General features: G+C 41.4%; 2 protein-coding genes and 1 non-coding gene across 4 annotated transcripts; all 3 read left to right on the top strand.

Annotated features, from left to right (window-relative positions):
- Nucleotides 1–180: 180 nt before the first annotated feature.
- LOC133897596 (uncharacterized) lies at nt 181–10131 on the top strand. 2 transcript variants are annotated; one of them, XM_062338385.1, is made up of 3 exons: nt 181–234; nt 326–515; nt 9247–10131. In XM_062338385.1, the coding sequence occupies exons 2-3, from the start codon at nt 338–340 to the stop codon at nt 9837–9839; spliced, it is 771 nt and encodes a 256-aa protein (XP_062194369.1). In that variant the 5' UTR covers nt 181–234; nt 326–337; the 3' UTR covers nt 9840–10131. The 2 variants fall into 2 exon arrangements, with proteins under 2 accessions (XP_062194369.1, XP_062194368.1); XM_062338384.1 differs by lacking the exon at nt 181–234 and having other exon boundaries at nt 241–515.
- A 912-nt stretch (nt 10132–11043) lies between these two features.
- LOC133898019 (small nucleolar RNA Z247) lies at nt 11044–11178 on the top strand. The gene has a single exon (XR_009906038.1). It is a non-coding gene; the product is annotated as a small nucleolar RNA Z247 (small nucleolar RNA).
- A 6799-nt stretch (nt 11179–17977) lies between these two features.
- LOC133897765 (indole-3-acetic acid-induced protein ARG7-like) lies at nt 17978–18773 on the top strand. Its single transcript, XM_062338586.1, has one exon. It carries the CDS (start codon nt 18083–18085, stop codon nt 18473–18475), a length of 393 nt encoding a protein of 130 aa, XP_062194570.1. The 5' UTR covers nt 17978–18082; the 3' UTR covers nt 18476–18773.
- The last annotated feature ends 5278 nt before the right edge of the window (nt 18774–24051 follow it).

Raw genomic sequence — 24051 nt, 5'->3', positions numbered from 1 at the left:
GTGATCTTGCAATGAACCAAGTACCACTCTACAGTAGCATATTGGAGAATCCTGGCTACGAGGGCCCAGAAACCCAATCACATGCACCATTTCACCAATCTACCTTCACCGAGCAGGAAAAAAAAAAGGAGAAAAGGGAAAGAGGTGACAACATACCAGAGGCTAGTGCTTGATCGGCTTCTTCGTGTCTCCACACCAGTCCAAGCCGATTCACATGCGTTTGTTCTTTTGCATGTAAGCTTCCTCCTCTCCTCATCGGCTCGTCTCCTTCTCTCTCCCCTTTACTGTCTCCAATCTGATATCCATTGCTCCCCTTCCTTCCAAGCTCGCTGAGGCCATGGCGGCAATGGTGAGTACATTGACGGCTCCCGTTGCCGTGTTCTTGGCGCTGATGCTGCTGATGTTCAGTGGCGCGGAGGCCAAGTTCCTATCCAACAACATCACCGTGGTTGGTTCTGTTTACTGCGATGCCTGCTCAAACAACACCTTCTCCAAGCATAGTTTCTTCTTGAAAGGTGAGTGGAAATGCTATTATATCTGTTACAGAAGTTCTGCATTGCCATTGACTTCGATCGTTGCCTCATCCTGCATTACAGTAGAAGCCTAGTTAGCTCTGAAATATGCAGTATAACAGCAAGTATTTTTACACCAAGTTGTTCCATGCTCCTCTTTGTGGTAGATTTACAAGTTTCTCCGTGCTTCCCAATCCACATTGCTACATTTTAGATATTTTAGGACTATTTTATACACTGTTCCCTTTTTCTTAGTTTTTAGTTTTACCTTTTAAAGCTGCAACTGAAAACTGATAAACTAGAAGGTTATATTTGATATGGACTGATGAGGTAATGGACATTTTACATTGATTAGTTGAGTGCTCATGCGTTGCAACGGAAACAAAAATTGCACAAGATGTATCAAGTATATGTAAAAGCTATTGCTTATTGCACAATACCTCATGATTCTCTAACTAGTATCCTTGCCCCGTAGAAATTCAATGATAACATATCCCTCTCTGAGAATAAGAGTGAAACAATTTCAATTATCATGGCATTGTTGTAAGTCACCATTGAATGCCTAGAAAAACATAACGATAAAAGCTACAGAAATCTTAAGATCAGTTAGTCAAAAGTTAAGATTGATAGTAAGCGTATACATAGAATTCACGTGTCCAACAAAATAAATTCGATAATGTTGCAACGCAAGCCAAAAACTTTTCACAAGAATATTGCATGGCAAGTTTGGATGCTATGCACACAACAATATTTTATCAAAAGAATTGAAAAAACTACATATACAATAAGTTTAAATATCGCTTCTTTGGGTGTGCTCGAGCACACCTGGTGGCCTTGCTGAATCAACCCCTTGAATCGATACACTACTAATAAAATAAGATCAATAATATAATTCACGCAATTAATGGATGCATCTGCAGCGGTGCAGCAACACATGATCATACTATAGAAATCCTAGGAAATCACATAAGTGCAAGAGAAAATATTCCTTCAAGAACTTAGGGATCTATGCAAGAAGTGAAGCGTGAGAGCATAGAGAACATATGGAAGAGCTTCACCTTAGTGTCATCTCTGCAACTCCCATCCGAACAGCTACGAAGGTGCCACTTCCTGTCATCTCCTTCCACTTAGGAGCTGAGCATGGTTTCCTGGAAAAACAAAGAGTCACAGAGTCGAACCTCCCTCTGAGTACTAATTTGAAATCTGGATAACCAACAAAACTAAGATGATTTGCAGAACTTTTTTGAACCATACAGAAATGAGGAGGCTTGTAATCAATACAAATGCAACAAGAGCACCTCTAAGCTGGAAATGTTTCTGAAATAGTGCAAGAGGGCTACAAAACTAAGGGGCACATTTCAAAGGGCATGGTCATATTTCAAAATTCGAACATAGCTGGTGAGATCGCGTTACATGAACATCCAAGCCATGTTACACTACAGTCTAGTGGTAATTATTTTAACCAGAGCCTATATAGCAGAACTAAACTCGGCACGCTTGTCTCACCGGACGAGATACTCAAATCCAACAGATTTCCCTACTTGCTCCTCTACAGATCAACGATGGCATCCTAAAAGTTAAACCTTTCCCCAAGGCGGAGCCTGAAATCTTAAGAAATCTACAATTGCCAAGGCCTAAAACTCACCCTCAACAAGAACAGAACACTAAGACCAAGTCCCTCCACCCCAGTAAGAGTCTTCCTGCAAGTCAAATGCTTGGAATCTCACCTCTTGTTGAGGCTCTCGGCCTCCTCCTCCGTCACCTGCCTGCCGAACACCACCTCGTGGATCACCTTTGATGGTTGCACCAAACAAAGAGTGAGAAAAGTTCAAAGAAGGCGAAACACCCCATCCCCTAACAAAAATGGTAGAGGATGACCATCAGAGCATTCAGAAAATGAACAAAATGAGATTCAAATAAGCTTGATAATGGACAACAATAAATCATAAATTGGCAGCCCATCTAAACATGAGTACATCTTAGTCCACTGGAGTGGTGGCACTGCCAACAACAAAGGTCAAGAGAGTTATATCTAATCCTTATATTTATATGCATCTTGAAAAACGAAATAAGATCTTAGTGCGCAGGCACAAACAAGCACTGATGCAGATTGGCTTCATATTGACACCTATCTATCAATGTTGTGCACCACCATTACATGCACTACTCAAAGCAATCAAGTTTGCACTTCAGTGGGAGCTAAACGACAGTGCTAGATATTATTTATTCTACAAAACTTGAAGAAATACATGTATAACATTTAAAAAAAATGAAGGTAGTATTATACCTTCGTCTTGGACTACGACTTCTGGAATGGCCCCTTGACCTTGGAAGTGGCTCCATGATTATCCCTTTATCACTATGAAAGCCATATATAATAATATTATACACGGGTTCAGTAGAAATGCTAATGAGCAGAACAATTTTACTTCTACAACAAAAGCTAGTTCACTCTCTCACACCACTACACCATGCTTTCCTGTGGAAATTTTTAAAGGATCAGCTCTAGCTGCTTAGTGTATTCCCACAATACATAAGATGAATTTACTTTGACCACCATGTGGCACTATAGATAAAAAAAAGCCACTTAGTTAGATTTTACAGACTTATTTTAAAAATATCGTGGTTTTTTTATGCATCCTTCATTCCTTCTTGCTAACTCCCAAAGTACATACAAAAATCAGGATATGTTATATTCAACTGAATAAAACCACATGTCGCCTAAGACAACTCATGAAGGCAACTAAATGAAATTCAATTTCAGAACCAGCATTTATGGCATGATAAATGCTCTACTTAACAGTGTTATTTATTTGTTTTAACACATGGTATTCAATTATTGTGCAAGGCAACATGACCAAACACTAATCCATAAAGACCACATATAGCAAACAAATCACATAGTTCAGCTACTTTGCTCAGGAACAACAGACAAACAAACGACAAGTAAAAAAATAAGTTAAAATTCAAGATCTTATATCTACTATCTGGAATGGGAGTAGAAAAAGGCAAGTTGATCTTAAAAACCATGAAACACATAATCAATAAATAAAGAGAAAAAGGCATGGATCACAGAAGTTACTTTATGGACTGACTGTATGTCTCAAAAGCCAGGATGCTTTAGTAGCATGAACAGAGAATTCAAATCTGTAGCTTAGCACAGAGAATGACACACCCGGAGCACAAAATTAGCGTGTAGCATAGGAAGATATATGAACAAATTGTTAAGTTCCAGACCAACAATCCTACACACTGTAAGGAATGAGCAACCATAATGAACTGAACTGATCGTATACAAGAACTGAAGCTAAACATATAGTAATCAGTTGAACTGTACGCATTAGTACAAAGCTAGCCATCGTTATATCTACATATATCAAAATTGGCGATCAACCAGTTACCTTTCTTATTTTCCTGATTAGCATCCTCAGTCAGGTTTGTTAGTTCTCCAACTGGAACCAGAACCAGGCAAAGCAAACCTAATTCCCGTCCTATATCTATGTCTTTCTGCTTGTCTGCTCCGCCGAATCACCAGAATCCGTAGGAACCTCCGCCTCTATCATGTATTATTTTTTAGCAACAAAGATTAGGTGCACAAAGAAATAGGAAAACACGAGATACTTTGCAGCATGTAACATCTAATTTAATAAAACATGAAATACCAACATTTTCTAACAAACCAGGAGCCAAAATTCAGCAAGCAGAAGAAACAAATAATGAGGCTAGGAAGTGCAAGGTCTATGTGTGCTGATTAAAACAGTCTCACCTCAATATCGCCAAGAGATATACGTATTAGCAGTAGAAAATGCCTTTGGAAGAAGGAAATCACAAGGCTTCATTGCGAAATTGCGGGAAACATCAGTTTACTAATTATTTTAAAGGCCATGTACATTAGAATATGAGAACAAGATATATCTTCCAACAAAACAAGTGATTGATATCCAAGTCATTTTAAAGTTGCAATCGTAATTAACTTACTTAATCAATCTGTCCTCCGAAACTAAGTTGCAGAATCCTACTACTCTTCCCCATCTTAATCTCGAAGACAGCATGAAAGTTAATATTGACAAGAACTGAAACTCCAAAAACTGAACTTATCTTAAGACATTAGTAGCCCACATTCTTCTTCCTCTTCCATACCATTCAAGCTTCTTGGTTTTTGCTGCAACAATAAGGACATAAATCCAGTCAAAAGTCTTGCATCATGTTGCTAAATTTCTCCACACATTAATATACTCTTACAAGTATTACTGGGTAAGTGGTTTAGCAAGTTGTACATGGAAAAGGTTTAACAAGATTACCAATTCGTATTCCCTCTGAGGGCATTGATCTCTCCATTATGGCCTAAAACACACATTGGTTGCACACGGTCCCAGCTGAGGAAGGTGTTTGTGGAGAACCTTGATGCCGAGGAGCGAGCCAACGACGTGATGGCGCCCTGCTCTCAGCGCTACAGGGACCTAACACCGCCAGTGTACCTCGCCGCGCGCTGCCTTGTCTGGGAAGACGATGATGTGTACACCAGCTGGTGTGTTGCACGCAACATCTCAGGTACCTCCAGCCTCGACCGCGGTGAGGACACCAACGGAGGTAAGTGTACCTCCCCCATGAGTACATTGGCAGATTTGGCTGCGAGGGTACCATATCTGGTCGCCGAGGTCGAGGATGAGGATGCCCATGAGATCTAGCACTCAAAAAAATCCTGAGAAATCTCCAAACAGGACCGCACAAATCGAGCATATCGCAGATCTGAGCGCGCAATGGGGCAGATCGGGGGCGCAAGGAGCGTATCTCACCAAACTCACGAAGGCAGGCATCCTTGGGGTCGATGATGGAGTCATAGAGGGCGGCCAGGTCGATGTTGGCCTCATTCGGCACCTTCCAATTCTTATGCTACAACCGTTCATCCCACGAACATAGGCAGCCACTAGTTCACGAAGGCATCGGCAACTTAGATCGGTTCCGCCACGACCTCGGTCTGCATCGATGTCATCCACATGAGCCACAGTCCATGGTGTGTTGGTGCAGGAACTTGGCAGCAGATCATGTCGATGGAGTAGGTCCTTCTCTCCCGCTTGCGTGGATGGAAGGCCTCGGTAGGGCCATGAAGTGGTGACATACCTGATTGATGGTGCGTTGGTGCAGGAACTGGGCAGTGGATGAAGGCGGAGGCAGTGGATGATAGACATGATTGACGGTCTATGGGGAACCATCCAGATAATATTCTAATTAGTCACTAAGTCGATCATTTGTGAAATCACGACTCTTATGACTAATCGGAATATCACCCCGGTAGTCCCGTTATGTGTTTTCTTCCAGGATCGAAACATACGCCTTTACAACAAGCACATCATCATGGGATATAATAAAGAGCGAGTAATTAAAAATAAGTTACAAGTCTTTAGGTAATTCAAGCTTTACGACAAAATACATGATTCGAACATATGTAGAGTAATCATGCAGCGGAAAGTACACAACTACAAAAGATGGGTAGCCCCGGTTGCCCTAAGGCGCCACCCCAAAATATCCACATACAAGTAGTAGGCACTATTCCTGCTCGCCGCCAATATCGGCGGGCGTAAAGTAGCCGAATACAAGTTCTTCCTCACCTGGAAAGCAAAATAAGCACGTGAGTATAAAAGTACTCGCAAGACTTAATCCATAGTGGATACTTATAAATAGCCCGACTCCAAGAAGAATGCATTTTTGGGTAAAGTAGCAAGGACTCGGCCACAAAGGGTTAAATGACATTTACCATGCGAAAGCGATTTAGACTCAAGTGTAAGCACCTACATCTAAATTAAAATCCTTGTACCACGAGATCATCAACATAACATAGTTGTACTTGAACCATACCAACTCATCAACAACATCACCATCCAGTAACCATCATACCACAATAACATCCCAATATCGAATCTCCACGATTGATGCGGATGGATAATAGCTTGCTCACGACCGAGAATGTGGCAATTCAAATTGATATAATTGTAGATAAGCCGATTTTCACGGTCGATTCAATCGTGCATGTTAAATCCATTCCACCTAACATGTATAAGGACTAGTACAAGGGTTCTAAACTCAAAACACACCCTAAACCCTCACGATTTTTTGAACACAAATCAACGGGGTTCTCACTGTGCTACTCGTTCCTGCAGAACATGATTTTGTGGCGATTCATCGATTGATTCAACTTGCATGTTGAAATACACACTAACTAACATACAGTGGCACTAATCCTTAGTTCTAGACCTACCACGCTCACTTTAGCAACACAATTTACTAACTTCACCTCATTCAACATCCTTTTAGCTCTAACACCTCAAGAACTCGACATTGCTCCACCATTCATCATTCGTAGCTGTGAAATGCGAATCCTACCCAACCAAACCCGCATTCTTACTAAAGGAAACCCTAAGGACTTACCCCAAGTCCTCGTTGGGGGATGGTGACCTTCGGTTGGAGAAGAAATCCATGGGGAAATCTTGGAGAGGAGATGAACAACGCGCTGAAATTTTCAGAGAAAAAGGTGGTGACGAAATTGATTGCAAAACCTTCAAACTTTCATGCATGTGAGGAACTCTTGGATGGATTTAAAGCCAAGAAGGAGGGGAATGCAATGGTATAACATGCATTCGATTTCTTTTTCTTGAGGGAGATTTTTGAGGAGAAGAGTGAGAACTTGAGAGAGAGAGAGAGGGAGGAGAGCTGTTGCCCCTTGCTGCTGTCCAACTGAGAGAGGGAGCAAGAGAATGAGTGAGGTGGTGTGGGGGAGAAGGGAGGGGTGGGGCTGCAGCTGAGAGAGGGGGGAGGGGGTGTGGGCCAGCTCAAGTGGGCCCCAAGAGCATGAGAGACAAGTAGTGTTCAGTTGAAAATCATTTCTTTCTCTCCCTAATCTATTAGCCTAAAGGGGAAACTCTAGGGTTTCAAAAATTCTAGGAAATTTGTGACACGATTTCAAAACGAGATGAAACCTTTCTAAAAGGATTCATTTACAACGCATAAGTGGAGGTTTTAACTAACGATAATTCTATTATCGGGTATTTTTAAAATACATATAAATAAACAAACCATCAATTGATTTAATCAAGCAATCCAAATGCTTGACAAATAAACATGATGCTTATGATGCGCAATTATGCTTAATGACCTGATTAAAGAATTGGGACGTGACACAGTCCTTCTCTCCCGCTTGCGTGGATGGAGGCAGAGGCAAGAACAGCATGGTGGTGCAGGAACTGGTAGATGCTCATGCATCGATAGAGGCGGCGAGCAGACCTCCAGTGGACGGGCAGTGGACCGAGGACCGCAGCTCATGTGGATGATGTCGATGCGTGGAGTCAGATACAAGGGAGAGCGGGGCGATGAGGTGAGGGAGGATGGAGGAGGGCCGATGCAGTGCTTGTGGACGATCTATGCTGGATTGCGGGTGTGAATTCGGGAGCTGGTCTTCATAGGATTTTCATGGGGAAAAAACTGACAGGAGCAGAGGAGCCAAATAGGAGGAGCGGAGAGATGTGGGGGAGCGGAGAATCGGGAGGCAGAACGTAGACGAGACGCACGAGGAGGGTGCCGAGCGTGGGGGGCCATGTGTCGGCGCGTGCGGATGGGGAGGGTGCAGAATGGGAGAGGGAGCAAGACATGCGTGACAGACGAAGGATGGGGTGCAGGCCAACGAATTTATTAGAGACGTTTTAAGTAGTAGAGATTTTCTATGTGGCAAATTAAGACAAACTTAGTTGACATACAGACACACGCGACTTGTTCTTGGTTTGGTTCCTTTCTGTCAGCCAAACCGCAATTTTAGTTTAGCTTTGACTCATGCTTGAAAGGGTGTTTCCCTAACTGAAGTTTTCTCTGAGGCCCACTAAGCTTGGAATACATGTGTCACATACAAATTGTCGAATTTCCCACTGACTTCAACTGCACAAATATATTGCCTGGTACAACTCATTTGGTGTTGCGATTTATGAGTAGAACTTGAGTTCTAGTTTAGATTTTTGGCATCGGATTAGTGACAAGTACCATTGTTCATAGCATATTTATTCAGTTATGTTGAACAGCATGGGTTCCTTAATTTCGTTATGCACTGGAATTTAATAGTTAGTACTGCCTCAAGCTGAAACGTGCCTCACTGAGTAAACTGGATTTTTATTAGTTGCTCTGAACTAGACCATCAGAATTCAGACTTTCAATACACTTGTGTATATGAGTTGTCAGAGCATGACATGCCTATGATCAACAATTCTTTACTACATTTGCCAATGCCTCACCCTGATACGCATCTCTCCTCTCTCGCTTCTACATTGGTACTGAAACTAGAACTCAGCTTTCAGAAGCTCAGCTGGCGCCATAGCTTTGATCTTTGCATTGAACTCTAAATCAACTTAGTAACTTACTTCCTGTAGTCAAATGATGTATTGTCCTTAGTGCGTGCAATCAAATTATTTTAACTTTGACTTTCGATACCTTTATGAACAGTTTCATGTGATATGATATGAGCACATTTTCTTGAGTAATACTTCAAGAGCATTGTAGTTTTATCAGATTTATACAGATATACTGTAGTAGAAATATGTGCTAAAATTTGCATTTCGCGGTCATGGCGTCTTCAGAATGACACATTTTTTGTCTGCTCAAAGGGCGTGCCGATCATGCACATACCCTAATGATGTTGACATCCCCGACAATAGCTCAAATGCCGAATCCTGTAACGGCGACAATCTGCATGCAGGAGCCAGGGTGTTGATCCAGTGCAACTTCAAGGTGAACTCGACCTCGGAGGAGGAGCTCTCCCTGGAGGCGGAGCGCACCACCGACCAGAACGGCGTGTACAAGCTCGACGTGCCCCCCGTCGACGGCTTCGCATGCCACGAGGGCCACGAGCTCCGCTCGGCGTGCCGCGCCACGCTCGTCCAGAGCTCCTCCGCCGCCTGCAACGTCCCGGGCCTCAGGGGCTCCACGCAGCACATCGCGCTCCGCTCCCGCGCCACCAACGCCTGCTTCCTCAACCTCAACGCGCTCAACTTCCGCCCGGCCAAGCGCGACGGCGCCCTCTGCCACGGCGGCGGCGGCAGCGACGGTGGCGCGTTCGGCTCGTTGCTCTTCTTCTGGCCGTTCTTGCCTCTCTTCTGGCCACCGTTCCGGCTCCCGTTCCCCGCACCGGCCGGCGCCGGCGGGATGGTGTCGTTCCCGTGGCCGTACCCCGTGCCGGACTGGCTCGTGCCCTTCCTGCGGCCACCGTTCTTGCCATTCCCGCTCTACGAGCCGGCGCAGCCGCAGTTCTACCGCTTCCCGCCTTCCCAAGAAGCGGACTCTCGCCCATAGACAGGCATGGTCCATGAGCCATGTTCAGAAGAACCTTGTCAAGATATGAGATTTCAGCCTTCTTGCCAAGATTGTTTTCAGAATGTGTGTTTTAGTGCTGAGAGACTGAGAGGTCGTGTGATATTTGGTCTCATGTCAGGTGACCTGTGTGTCATGCTCATGGATGTAATTGGAGCTAGTACTGGTGTTGCCATGGTGTTCATTGAGCTGATGGACATATGGATGTGATATGATGTAGTGACAATAGTTACTGGTGTTGAACTTCTGATCAAAGTTCAGCGGAAAATGAGTATATCGTCCACCTTTCCTCGTTGTAAAGTAATTTTCCGACGAATTGAATCACGCACCATACTTTTTTGTCGAAGTTGACCATCTGATCTGTTAGAAATACAGTTTGAGTCGGATTAGACTGGTATGATATTATAGTTAGGATTCGTAGTATATTGTAACAATCCAATAACTATACGAGTCTTGTATCTATACGGCAGTACCTGAGCTATATATATGGTGCTGGTCCTCAAGTTGGGACACGCCAAGCTAATTTGTTCTACTCTTTTTTGTCTGGTATGAGACACGCCAAGCTAACCTGTTCTACTCTTTTTTGTCTGGTATCAAGGCTCCTAAAGCTCCAACGAGTGTAGGGATCCAGTCTTCCCGTCGAGATGTTGGAATTTAGTGTTGCACCGTCATCCGCCAGCGCCGACACTCTTGTCTCCACCAGGGCTCCGACCAACATGCAGTCGGCATCCTCGTTTCTGCAACTCATCAATATCAAGCTGAAGAAGGACAACCCATCTGCTTTGGAAAGCACATGTGATGGCTTGTCTTCGCATTCATCAGCTGCTTGGATATGTCGACGGCACCATCATGCAGCCAGCACAAATGTTTGAGCAAGCGACTGACAAGGGATTGATCTATAAAGTCAACCCAGCGTATCTTACTTGGTTCCAACAGGATCAAACGGTTCTTAGTGCTTTGCTAGCTAGCCTCCCTATCTGAGGAGATGCTGGCGTGTGTGATGTTTCATGGTACGTCAAGAGGCGTCTGGACTGCCATAGAGCAGATGTTTGCGGCAAGAACTCATGCTAGGGTCATGCAACTCCACCGTCAACTTGTCAACATACGCAAGCGAGAAGATGAAGCCCTAGGTGAATACTTCAATAGGGTGAAAAATGTCACCGACACCCTGGCGTCCATCGGACGTCTGCTCACCGAAGAAGATGTGGTCACACACATCCTCAACGGGTTAGATACAGATTATGATGCTCTTATCGCGTAACTACTCATTCCAATCTGATGTCGCTAGATGAGCTCTATGCACATCTTCTCAGTCATGAGATCCAGATTACTGAGAGCAACAATGGTGGCTTCCAACAAGGAGGATTGGCAAACATAGCTGATAAAGGAGGACGCTCGAACAATGGTGACAACCGTGGGTGTGGGCATGGGCGCGGTCGTGGCCGAGGAAGAAGCCCTTGCTCCAACTACAACAACTCTAGCGACCATGGTGATAGCTACAACCAGGGAGACAACAACAACCGCAATATCAATCGGGGAGATAGTCAGCGGTCAGGCAATCGCCCAATCTGTCAAGTCTATGGTAAACTAGGACATACAACCCTCAAGTGTTATCACAGGTATGATCGCACATACCAAGATGATAGAGGACGCTCTGGTGGTGCTGCCTACTCGATTGACACGAATTGGTATGCTGGGTGCCATGGACCACATAACTAGTGATATGCACAAATTGACTATGAAGGAAAGGTACAGTGGGAAGGACCAGATCCAAATAGCTTCTGGCTCATGTATGGTTATTCAATTTGTTGGTCAATCATATGTTCCTACTCGTGTCAATTCCCTTCTTCTTAAAAGAATCCTTCATATTCCTCAAGCCAATAGGAGTCTTGTTTCAATTTAGAAACTTGCGCATGATAATGGTGTGTTTCTTGAGTTTCACTCTCGAAGTTTTCCTTGTTAAGGACCAAATCACGAAGAAGGTTCTTCTTAGAGGCGAGAGCAGGAACAATCTCTACCCCTTACCAAGTCAACACCGTTGGGTCATCCCTCTTCAGCTATAGTTCGTCAAGTCATAGAGTCTAATAAACTTCCTGTTTCAACAACGTCCAACAATCATATTTGTAATGCTTGTCAACAAGCAAAGAGTCATCAATTATCGTTTGTGTCCTCAAATAATGTGACAACTACTGCTCTTGAGTTAGTTCACTCCGATGTATGGGGTCCAGCTCGCACCTCAAGTAGTGGTTATAAAATACTATGTCAATTCATCGACGATTTTAGTAAATTCACTTGGGTCTATCTTCTGAAGTACAAATCCGATGTCTTTCACATCTTTATCCAATTTCAAGCTCGTGTTGAGCATATGTTGAATAAAAAGATCATTAGCGTTCAAACAGACTGGGGAGAAAAGTATAAAAAACTCCATACCTTCTTCCAATGCAAAGGGATATCATATAGTCTTCTGTCCACATACCTATCAACAAAACAGAACTGCAGAACGCAAACATAGACACATTGTTGAAACCAGACTATCTATTTTGGCTCATGCTTCGCTTCCGCTACGGTTCTGGGATGAGGCTTTCCTCTTTGCGTGCATCCTCATAAATCTTCATGCCAAGTCGTGTCATCAATCTTCATACTTCAATTGAGCTTTTTATAGGATCTAAACCTGATTATACTATTCTCCGTACCTTTGGGTGCGCCTGTTGGACTCATCTCTGACCATATAACAACCACAAACTCAGTTTCAATCCAAAAGATGTGTATTTCTGGGCTATAGCAATATCCATCGTGGATACAAATGTCTTGACTCCTCCACTGGTCGCGTCTATATTTCTCATGATGTAGTCTTCGATGAATCAGTGTTTCCCTTTGCTAAACATAGTTCTTCTAGCCTGACCGAAAGCTTCACTCAAGAGTTGGTTTTGTTACTGGAACTTACCTCTTCTTCTCTTCCTGACCAACAATTGAATAGTCATGTATTACCTGTGCAGTCTGATGGTTTTGTTTTAGGGACTTCCCAACATATTGGTGATGCCAATAATGGTTCTACGTATGTGCCCTTGCAAAGAACTGTTATGTCGGTGTCGCAAGCGGGGGTGACACCTAAGCTACCCGAGCCCGAGTTTGGCCCATCCTCGGCCTTCCCAACAGTTAACTCTGTGTCATCTCTTGCTGCCTCACTTGGATAAGAAATGGTATCTCCAATCCGAGAGCTGGTTGCTCAGCCAACCGAGCCACTACTGGTTGTATCACGTATTTCACTTAGGCCACACCCGATGAGGACTAGACTACGGGATAAAATTAGGAAACTCGTGATTCGAACTAATGACACAGTCCCTTATGGTCGTGCGCTTGCAGTCATGGGCAATCAGGCAGACAACATAGATGTTGAGCCGATGGGTCACTTTGAGGCCCTGCAGCACATAGAATGGAGAGAAGCAATGGATGTTGAGTATGAGGCGTTAATCAAGAATCAAACTTGGAAATTGGTGCTGCCACCTAGAGGCGCAAACGTGATTGATTGCAAGTGGGTATACAAGATCAAACGAAGGGCTAATGGTAGCATTGATCGGTACAAGGCACGACTTGTTGCCAAAGGCTTCAAACAACGGTATGGACTTGATAACAATGATACATTTAGTCCAATTGTTAAACTTGCTACAATCTGGTTAGTGCTCTCTATTGCTGTTTCACGAGGTTGGGTTCTCAAATAATTAGATGTTTAGAATGCTTTCTTACATGGACATATAGAAGAAGAAGTATATATGAAACAACCTCCGGGTTATGAAGATGTTACACAAACAAATTATGTGTCATCTTGAGAAAGTCTTGTATGGGTTAAAACAAGCTCCTCGTGTGTGGTACTCCCAGCTAAGTGCATATCTTCGAGAATTTGGCTTTGTTCCATCAAAGACAGATACATCACTATTTATTTTTCATAGAGGTGGAATCATAATATTTATGCTTATATATATGGATGATATTATTGTTGCCAGCTCCTCTCCACAAGCAGCCAGTCGATTACTTGCTCAGTTGAAAGAAGCATTTGTTGTCAAGGATCTAGGTGATCTCAATTTCTTTCTGAGTATTGAAGTCACAAAAGAGGGAGATGGACTACTGTTGATGCAACAAAATTATTCACGGGAACTACTCAAGGGAGACGATATTGAAGGGTGTAAGATTGTGACGACTCCAACGGTTGCGTCATAACCGCTGACAAAAGAAGAAGGAGAACCATTGAGCAATGAAGAAGCAACAAAGTATCATAGTGTGGTTGGTGCATTACAATATTTGACACTTATCATACCAGACATAGCATACTCGATTAATAAGGTGTGCCAGTTTCTTGCTTCTCCCACATCAGCTCATTGGAGTGTCATGAAAAGGATTCTTCGGTACTTGCAGCTTACATCATCGACAGGGTTGGAAATTTGCAAATCAATGTCAACAATGCTCAGTGCGTTTTCTGATGTCGACTGGTTAAGTTGCCTTGATGACCGGTGATCCACAGGAGGATATGCAGTGTTCTTTGGCGCAAACTTGATTTCATGGAGCTCAAGTAAGCAAAGTACAGTGTCCAGGTCGAGTACAGAGGCCGAATACAAATCGCTTGCTAATGCAACTGCAGAGCTAATTTGGGTGCAGTCACTTCTTCAAGAACTTGGCATAAATCAAGGACGGCCACCAATACTGTGGTGCGACTAAACACAATATTTCATGCACAAACTAAATACATTGAGATTGATTTTCACTTTATATGTGAGCGGGTTGCAGAGAAGCTTTTAGAGATCAAGTTCATAGCGACAGGAGATCAACTAGCATACATATTCACTAAACCACTAGCCATCCGATAATTTGTGAACTTACGGTACAATTTGAATCTCACGCCTAGGTGAGCTTTGATTGAGGGCGGCTGTTAGAAATACAGTTTAGTCCGATTAGGCTGGTATGATATTATAGTTAGGATTCGTAATCTGTTGTAACTACCGTGTAACAATCCAAGACCTATACGAGTCTTATATCTGTACGCCAGTACCTGAGCTGTATATATGACGCTGGTCCTCAGGTTGAGACAGGCCAAGCTAATCTGTTCTACTAGTTTTTGTATGACCATCTGATCAAAGTTGGGTGCAAAATGAATATATCACCCACCTTTCTCGTTGTAAATTAAATTCCAACGAATTTATCCATGCAACCATCTGCAACGGTGCTCACAGAAAGTTCTACTAAACCTTGAAGAAATACTGAATAATCCAATATTGCTGCATCTACAAGACTACAGCTAGATCGCAACAGCAATTATTGAATAGCTCAATCACCAGCTCAAGAAATCCTGGAAACCAGAGGTGGAGGAAGATTTAGGGGCGGTGGTGCTTGAAGAAGTAAGATACGACTGCCTGCTAATGCTGCCTCCAAGAAGACCACGACGAGCAGGTATCATATGTGGCCGCCGCTCCCTCGACCTATGCACCTGCGCCGCTGCTCCTTCGTCGCGCCATTGCCATCTCTAACTGGAGGCAAGAGGTAGCTATGAAAATTTGCTCCATCGCCGTGCCAGGAAAAGGCGTTGTCCAATGCGTATATGACACGAAGGAGTATAGGCAAAATTGTCTGATTGCTGAACATGGAGTCCATCAGGATTGTTGCTTTGTCTCCTCTCCTGGACCCTAACATGGTAGGACAAGGATGCTGTCAAACTTACTGCATTTTTTTACAGTGGAAATGCACTTCAGATGTTCAAAGGCTTCACGTTTAAGGATGCTAGAATCATGGCAAATTCTTGGTTCCAGGTGTCAAATTCTGGAGTTGTTCATGACACACACAGACTGAAAACCATAAAACAAATCTGCATGAAAAGCTGACGATGTTTTGGAGCTTTGCATTGGAGAGAAGACAGACGTTGCTAAACTAAACAACCCTTGTGGTTGGGGAGTTTGGCACCTCCAAACTAATTACAATCATGCACACGGGTCAGAGAGAGCTTGCAGCTAAATTAACCTAATGCATTATTGCCATGACGCCATTAACTGGCCCCTCAAGTCGGCCATGATGTCATGCATGTATGGATTATTCTTGGCTCTTGCTTTCAGTTATTATCCCTTCAAAACTGTCAAAACATACCCTAGCAATTGTACTGTATGTATTTTTTTAAACACAAGTACAACTTGTAAACGTACTCACTCACACCACCATCACACACTCATACAACAACTACTGAAGATTGGAGATACAGAACTCGAAGAATGACAAAGTCACCTCGCTGTTAACACAGATACGTATCACTAAAGAAAATTCCATATTAATAAAACATACAAGGAGTAAACTTGAGGTTTGACCTCCGGTGATGCAAGTGCATAATTCTATAAAAGCAATAATTGTGTATGAAAACCACATAGCCTCTCTCCATCAGCTCCTGATCTCTTATTAAAAAAAAAGGAAAAAATCCATTTTACTCCCTTGAACTATCACGTTTGTCCAGATAACCTCCTGAACTTTTAAACCGTCCATTTTACTCCCCCGAACTATCAATACCGTCAATTTTACCCCCTGAAGTGGTTTTTCTTTGTAGTTTTGATGACGTGGCAGCGGTTTCGCCACGTGGCAGTCCCAGTCAGCGTGCTAACATCAGTGTTGCGCAGTAATTCAATTTTTCTTTAGAAAAATAATTCATGAGAATAGATTATTCCGAAAAATAGGTTTATGTTCAGAAAAAAATCCAAAAAATATAAAATAATTTAGATAAATGTTTTAATATGTTTTTAGCTCTATTTTTATTTCTGTAAATATTATTTAATGTTTTTCTAGTGTAAAAATTATTCTAAAAATGTTAGAATAAATGTTTTAATTTGGAAAATAGTTTTAGAAAATATAGATTAATTCTGATAAAGTTTAAAAATATTTTCTTTGTAAAATAAATGCTTTTAATATGTTTTGTTGTATATTAAATTAGTTTTAATTCTAGAAAAATTAGGTTTAATTCCAGAAAAATCATTTGTAGTTTTCGCGTCCTATTTGGACACATTTTGATCACATTTGGCCATATTTTGGTCATATTTGGGCACATTTTGGTCAGATTTGGGCACATTTTTAGCACATTTGGACATATTTTGGTCACATTTTGGCATATTTGGTCATATTTTTGACATATTTTAGTATATTTGGGTACATTTTAGCCACATTGGGCATATTTTAGGTATATTTGGCCACATTTGGACACATTTTAGCCATATTTATGTAAATTTTGGGCACATTTGGACACAGTTTGAACATATTTTGGGCATATTTGGACAAAATATGGTCAAACATGCCCAAATATACCAAAATGTACTCAAATATGTCAAAAATATGGCCAAATATGCAAATATGTGACCAAAATATGTCCAAATGTGCTAAAAATGTGCCCAAATATGACCAAAATGTACCCAAATATGACCAAAATATGGCCAAATGTGATCAAAATGTGTCCAAATAGGACGCGAAAACTACAAACGATTTTTTTGGAATTAAACCTAATTTTTCTAGAATTAAAACTAATTTAATATACAACAAAACATATTAAAAGCATTTATTTTATCAAAGAAAATATTTTAAAACTTTATCAGAATTAATCTATATTTTCTAAAACTATTTTCTAAATTAAAAAATTTATTCTCACATTTTTAGAATAATTTTTACACTAGAAAAATATTAAATAATATTTACAGAAATAAAAACAAAGCTAAAAACATATTAAAACATTTATCTAAATTATTATATATTTTTTGGATTTTTTTCTGAACATAAAACCTATTTTTCAGAATAATCTATTCTCATGAATTATTTTTCTAAAGAAAAATCGAATTACTGCGATGTCAGCACACTGACTGGGACTGCCATGTGGCAAAACCGCTGCCACGTCATCAAAACCACCAAAAAAAACCACTCTAGGAGGTAAAATAGACGGTTTAAAAGTTCAGAGTTATCCGAACAAACGTGATAATTTGAGAGAGTAAAATGGACTTTTCTCTTAAAAAAAAACAGCCTGTTGATGAAGACCATTTCTCTAGATTCATTCATCATCCTCTCTCTATATATATCCCTCTCTCTCTCATCTTCTCATTCTTGACCATAAAGCTTGGTTTCACCATAAGCCTCTGCCAAGGTTTGCTCACACTGTCACGCACCTTTTGCAACTTTGTAAGCAGCTAGCTAGGTAGCCAAGTCTTGAGAAGAAGCTCAACATGGCAACGGAGAGAGGGAGGAAGCTGCGCCTGATCATGAAGACGCTGGACCGGTGCCGATCGTCCTGGAAGAAGCCGCCGCCGGAGGGTTGCTTCACGGTGTGCGTCGGCGCGGGGCGGCAGCGGTTCGTGGTCCGGACGGAGTGCGTGAACCATCCGCTGTTCCGGGCGCTACTGGAGGAGGCCGAGGAGGCGTTCGGGTACGCGGCCGCGGGCCCGCTCGTGCTGCCGTGCGACGCCGACGCGTTCGTGCGGGTGCTGGAGCAGATCGAGGAGGAGGAGGCCGCGGCCGGCGAGGCGGTCGCAGCCGTGGCGAGGTGCGGCCTTGTCAGAGGGCACTCCGCGTACCGGATGCTCGCCCCCGGCCGGCCGCTCCTCGTCGGCCGGTCGTAGCTCGAACGGCGAGGCGTGTTCTTGCCAATCGCCATCCGAACTAGTCTCCTCCATGTGACTTAATACTGATATTAATCTTGTGTAAATCATGTAGATGCCAACCGCGAATCAGCGGTCTGTGCGTCGTATAGTAGTTGACGAGAGGTCTTGAGCTCGAGTTTTTGTTGAGCAGATTCTCAATATGTTGACGGTGATGCGTGCTTCTCCGGTTCTCCCCCGTGTTGTATAGTAACTGTTGATGCAGGCTCATTATGAATCACAGCAGCTTTTATAATGCTTGTCGTGGAATTTCAGGCTAGACTCACGAAAAAAGTGGCAAATTTTACTGCATTTCATTTTGGTAAATGATCTTACACAAAGAACTTCTATTCGTCTAAAAAACAAGAAGTTTTTATAGAGAGCATTCGAAGAGTCTAGTATGGAAAATACACTGCCAAAATATGCCAAAGTTTGAGTTTTCCCTATCATTGTAACTTGGTACATCAGTTGAACCCAATTACTGTTACCATATTGACATGATTAGAAGAAAAAAATAGGTGACATTCTTTGAACACCCAAAGACAATGCAGCAAAGCATATAATTGCCAATTTGCCATTTTCATAAACTGTCTTTGTGACCTTGAAGGCTCGATCTTCTGACATGGAGAAGCTAGAGACATTAGGTTTACAGATGTAGAAGCAACTATTTCCCAAAAATGTAATTTTTAAGAGGCATGTTTTGACTACATCAAGACAGGAGAATATTATGCAGATACGGAAACCTTGATATAATATTGTTTAAATCGTTGAATAATTACCCACCGTTAACTTTTCGAACACTTGGAGCGCCAAAGAGAAAGCATCAACTACGAAAATGAGAATAGGCTCCACTTCTCATTTTTTTTATTGACTCCTCTAGAGTCAAAAGTTGGATGTGCTTGGAGCCACCTTTGTTTCGTTAGGTCTAGCTCCATCCGAAAAGTTGAAAAAAGACTAAAAATGTCTTGGAATGTAAAATCGCTTTTGGTAACAATCCAGGACATAATCCAACTTGTGATTCCTCAGCAGCTTCACAAAACAAAGCACTTGTCTTGCAAAAATTTTGGGGATAGTTGCACAGGCTGAGCAGGCAATTGAAACTAGGGTAGTTTGAAAGATTCTAGCAAGTAAAGTAAAATGTACGATGCAGAAAGAATTAATATTTCTTCTAAGTTGCACTTCTAATGAATTAAAAATAATACCTGGTGATGCATGTAGTGATTTAACCAGGAAGTCAGCATACACATGACTAAAGCTTAAAGGAGATTAGCAAAGCCATTCAAGTTTGGAGAACTAAAATGAGATCCAACCTAGGTGGAACTAGGTGGTTTTTCATTAAGAAGAAATATCAACCAAATTCGAGTTAAATATGGCTCAAACATGGGTGGTGGAGGTGTACAACAACACATCACCTGTAACACCCCGCAAAGGGTTCATCCGAAGGTGCTATATTTAGAGTGCGAATACTGATGCTATGTTTGAAGCATGATATGTTCTACCTAATGATGTAGTGATTTAACCAGGAAGTCAACATAGACATGACTAAAGCTTAAAAGGAAATTAACAAAGCCATTTAGGTTTCAAGAATGTAAAATGAGATCCAACCTAGGAGGAACTATACGATTTTTCCTTAAGAAGAAATATCATCCAAATTTAAGTTAAAAGAACTCAGACGTGGGTGGTGCGGATGTACAACTACATCTTAGCTCTCACCAACTGAGCTACGCTTAGTTTCTGACGGAGCCATTCAAGTTATGAGTGCAGTTTTACACACAACTGAACATGGGTGTTTGCAAACTTCACAATATGAAGAACTAGAGTCTCCCAGCAATACAAATATTTAACATACAAAAATGGTGAAATGTGAATAAATAAGCTTTGCCGCATCAAGCACTGAACAGGGGTGTTTGAACCTATTCAGAAATTGACGAAAAAAATAATGTTTCATCAAGTGAATGTGGTAGGGCAGCGGCTCTGGCAATCTTTTTCTTGTGATGCATTGCCAACAAAGTACATTGTTGAATGTTGAGAGTTTTTTTTTTTTTTAAAAAGAGTCTAATTTTTGCCGCCTGGTCTTCATTGAAGGCCATAAATAGGTTGATTCCATCCTTAGAACATAGCCTTTTTTTGTGCGGGACGGGGGATCGAGCCCCCACCGGCTCAGCTCCTCCCTGAAGCTTTGTCACTGCACTACGGCATCATCTGCAATGTTAAGAGCTTTCAATGTTAGAACCACTAAACCCAATCTTGTGAGTCTGCAGAATAGTAGAAACGAGTACACGCAGAATCAACAAATCTTAGTTTACCCAACAAATGTTCAGCACCGCCACTAAATCATAGTTCCCCGGCACAATAACACCACTACTAATTCAATAATGAAAACTAACCACATTATTCATTAAAATAAATAAATGTGCAAACCCTAGACGACGAGAACTAGGAAGAGAAGGAGCGAAGGGTGAAATTCACCGTCTTGAGAGCAACTCCAACCCATTTGGTACTCAGGTCGCTACTCTATTATTTGGCGAGGACGGCCAAAAAACCGGCTCCAACCGATTTGCCATTTCTATCCCTACTTTTACTCGTTCGCCATCTCACCTCCTCCATTCGCCACATCTGGGGAGACCCTCCCATTCGCCATCGAGCAATGGCCGCCACAGATTCGATCCTTCCCGCCACCACCCAGTAGGTGAATCCTTGTCTCCTTCCTCTTCCTTTCTGGTATAGGGTCGATTTTGAGGTTCTCGGTCGTCGATTTCACCAGATCTGAGGGAGAGAGAGGTTAGAGAGGGGAGGGAGTTGCCGTAGAGGATGCCCGCTAGATGCGTGTTGATGCTGGCTTTTGGCTGTGTGTTGCTTGGCTCCGTGTGTTGTTGTTTGTATGTCTGCTGAGTGGTGATGAGTGCTACTTTGGTTAATAATGCAGATAGCTTGTTGAATGGATGGATAGCTATATGCAATTGTTGAGTGGCCAAAATGTTGGTAGCAGCCAATTTTGGGATGACAACCAATTTGCAAGTCCACCCGAGGAATAAGCGATTGAGAAAATAGAAGTTGTGCAAGGTACACCGGTCGTGAAACCAAGCAAAAAAAGAACAAAAAATTTTAGTGAAAAGGAGGACATTCTTTTGTGTTCGGTATGGCTAGAAATCAGCATGGATCCTATACAAGGCGTTGATCAAACACGCACTATGTATTGACAGATAATTCATGAGTACTTCTACAAGCACAAGGACTTCGAATATGATCACTCTGTCAACTCTTTCACGCACCGTTGGTCTACCATACTAGAGAGTGTTAACAATTTTTATGGACAATATGCTCATATTCAAAATAGGAGCCAAGGTGGGGTAATAAAGCAAGATCATGTATATGTTGCATGCATATGATTCTTTTCTAATTACTTTAACAGCATATGTTGCTTTCATCTTTAACAATACATGTTCACTTGTGTAGGTACTTCAAACACGTGCAGTGTACAAGGCCAAAGACATGTATAACAAACCGTTTAGCTTGTTGCATTGTTGGAATATCTTGTAACACGAGCAAAAGTGGAATGATAGATGTTCTCAGAAGAAACAGAAGATAACTGATAATGCAAGTTCGGGATCCTCTACTCTAGAACCAATGAAAGTCGTCATGATGAAGAAAGGGTGGGTATTACTTTAGAGGCTTTAGATGCAAGGCCAGATGGTAAGAAGAAAGAGAAAGAACGACAACGTTGAGGTAAAATTTTTGTTTCTCCTGGAGATAACCTCTACATGGATGCATTGGAAAATTTGTGGACCAAGAAGAAAGAGACCGAAGACTTGAAAAAGATGAAGAAAAAAGAGCACAATGATGAGAGACTTGCATTAGAGAAGAAAATAAATGATAAGAGACTTGCATTAGGGAAGAAAATAAACGATGAGACAAATGCAGTAGAGAAGAAAAAACCTAAACCGAAGGAAAGAGATCTAGAATTAAGATAGAGGATTGAAAATAATAAAGTAATGAATATGGACTTGAGTGGCATGAGTGAGCGACAACAACAATACTATATAAGAATGCAAGATGAGATCATTGCTCGACGGTTTGAGAATGCATGGTGCTTTATTATGTGTGGACATATTCTATTTATTATATATGGACTATCATCGTATTTTGGTACTCTTTGTTATGTTCACATGATGAGATTGATATTATTAAATTGTTATGATTTGCACTGCATAATCCTTTTTATATTGTTTTATGTTCTATATTATTTCTGATACTATGATTTTACTTAAATTGTCTCATGTCATGAACAGTAGAATGGCATAAGGGAAGATGATAGTTGATGGGGATGTCACTTCATGCTAGTTTGTACAAGAGGCTAGAGGCAATATAATTGCCACTGATGATAAGATTGCAGTTGCTTAAAATTCATCTGGCTTGCTCAAAATCAGAACTCGTTGCCTAATTTGTTCGAGTGTTGAGATTTGAAACCACATGGACGAACGTTTAGTAGATCCAATGATCGGTTCTTCTGAACTTCCCTTACCAATAGAAGTGCGAATCATGACAAATTTTATTAGAGGAAAATAACATTCGATGAATTACGCATTGTAAGAGCAGTTACCACACAAGAATACGAGTTATAATAATTTGTAAAAGTAATTACCACACAAGTACATATGTTATAAGAGAAATTACCATATATGCACACATTTTGTAAGAGCAATTATCACATAAATAAACGTATTATAAGAATTTATAAGAGCAGTTATCACACAAGCACATGTGCTGTAAGAGAAGTTACCACACAAACACATGTATTGTAAGAGAAGTTATCACACAAGCACATGCATTGTAAGAATTTGTAAGAGCAGTTACCACACAAACACACATGTTGTAAGAGAAGTTACTACACAAATATATGTTTTGTAAGAGTAATTACCACACAATTACACGTGTTGTAAAAATTTGTAAAAGTAGTTACCACACAAGCATATATGTTGTAAGAGAAATTACTATATAAGCACACGTATTGTAAAAGCAGTTACCACATAAGTACACATATTATAAGAATTTGTAAGAGTAATTACCACATAATCACACGCTTTGTAAGAATTTGCAAGAGCAATTATCACGTAAGCACATGTGTTGTAAGAGCACTTACCACACAAATACACGTATTTTAAGAATTTGTAAAAACAATTATCACACAAGCACACGTCTTATAAAAATAGTGACCACACAATCAATGGCAAGAGAATTAACTCCGCTTTATTAATATAATACCGAGTACATAATTAATACCATACTAAGTACATAATTAGTATAATACTAAGTACAATAATACATAATACATAATTAATACTAACAGTTATTTGTTAGTTATAAAATATATGTGAGTGGATTATAGAGAGACAAATTTAGAGAATCGGATCAAGCGCGCTAGAAATTAGAGAAGAAAATCTAAATAAATGAATATAAAATCAGAAATAAGGAATGGATCGAAGTTACTCTGATAGCCATGTGTCCGCATGCCCTAGCAAAATTTTCGCTTCCAACGCCGCAACCGCGCAAGTTTAGTG

This window comes from Phragmites australis, chromosome 17 (genome assembly GCF_958298935.1).
Source record: "Phragmites australis chromosome 17, lpPhrAust1.1, whole genome shotgun sequence".
Taxonomy (NCBI): domain Eukaryota; kingdom Viridiplantae; phylum Streptophyta; class Magnoliopsida; order Poales; family Poaceae; genus Phragmites; species Phragmites australis.
This window is presented reverse-complemented; position numbering and strand designations above follow the sequence as displayed.

Bases quoted from the DNA above. Each gene is read 5' to 3' on its own strand.
- LOC133897765 (XM_062338586.1), top strand. From the start codon at position 18,083: ATGGCAACGGAGAGAGGGAGGAAGCTGCGCCTGATCATGAAGACGCTG.
- LOC133897596 (XM_062338385.1), top strand. From the start codon at position 338: ATGGCGGCAATGGTGAGTACATTGACGGCTCCCGTTGCCGTGTTCTTG. The intron at 516-9,246 runs GTGAGTGGAAAT...ATCTGCATGCAG, and splicing joins GCATAGTTTCTTCTTGAAAG to GAGCCAGGGTGTTGATCCAG.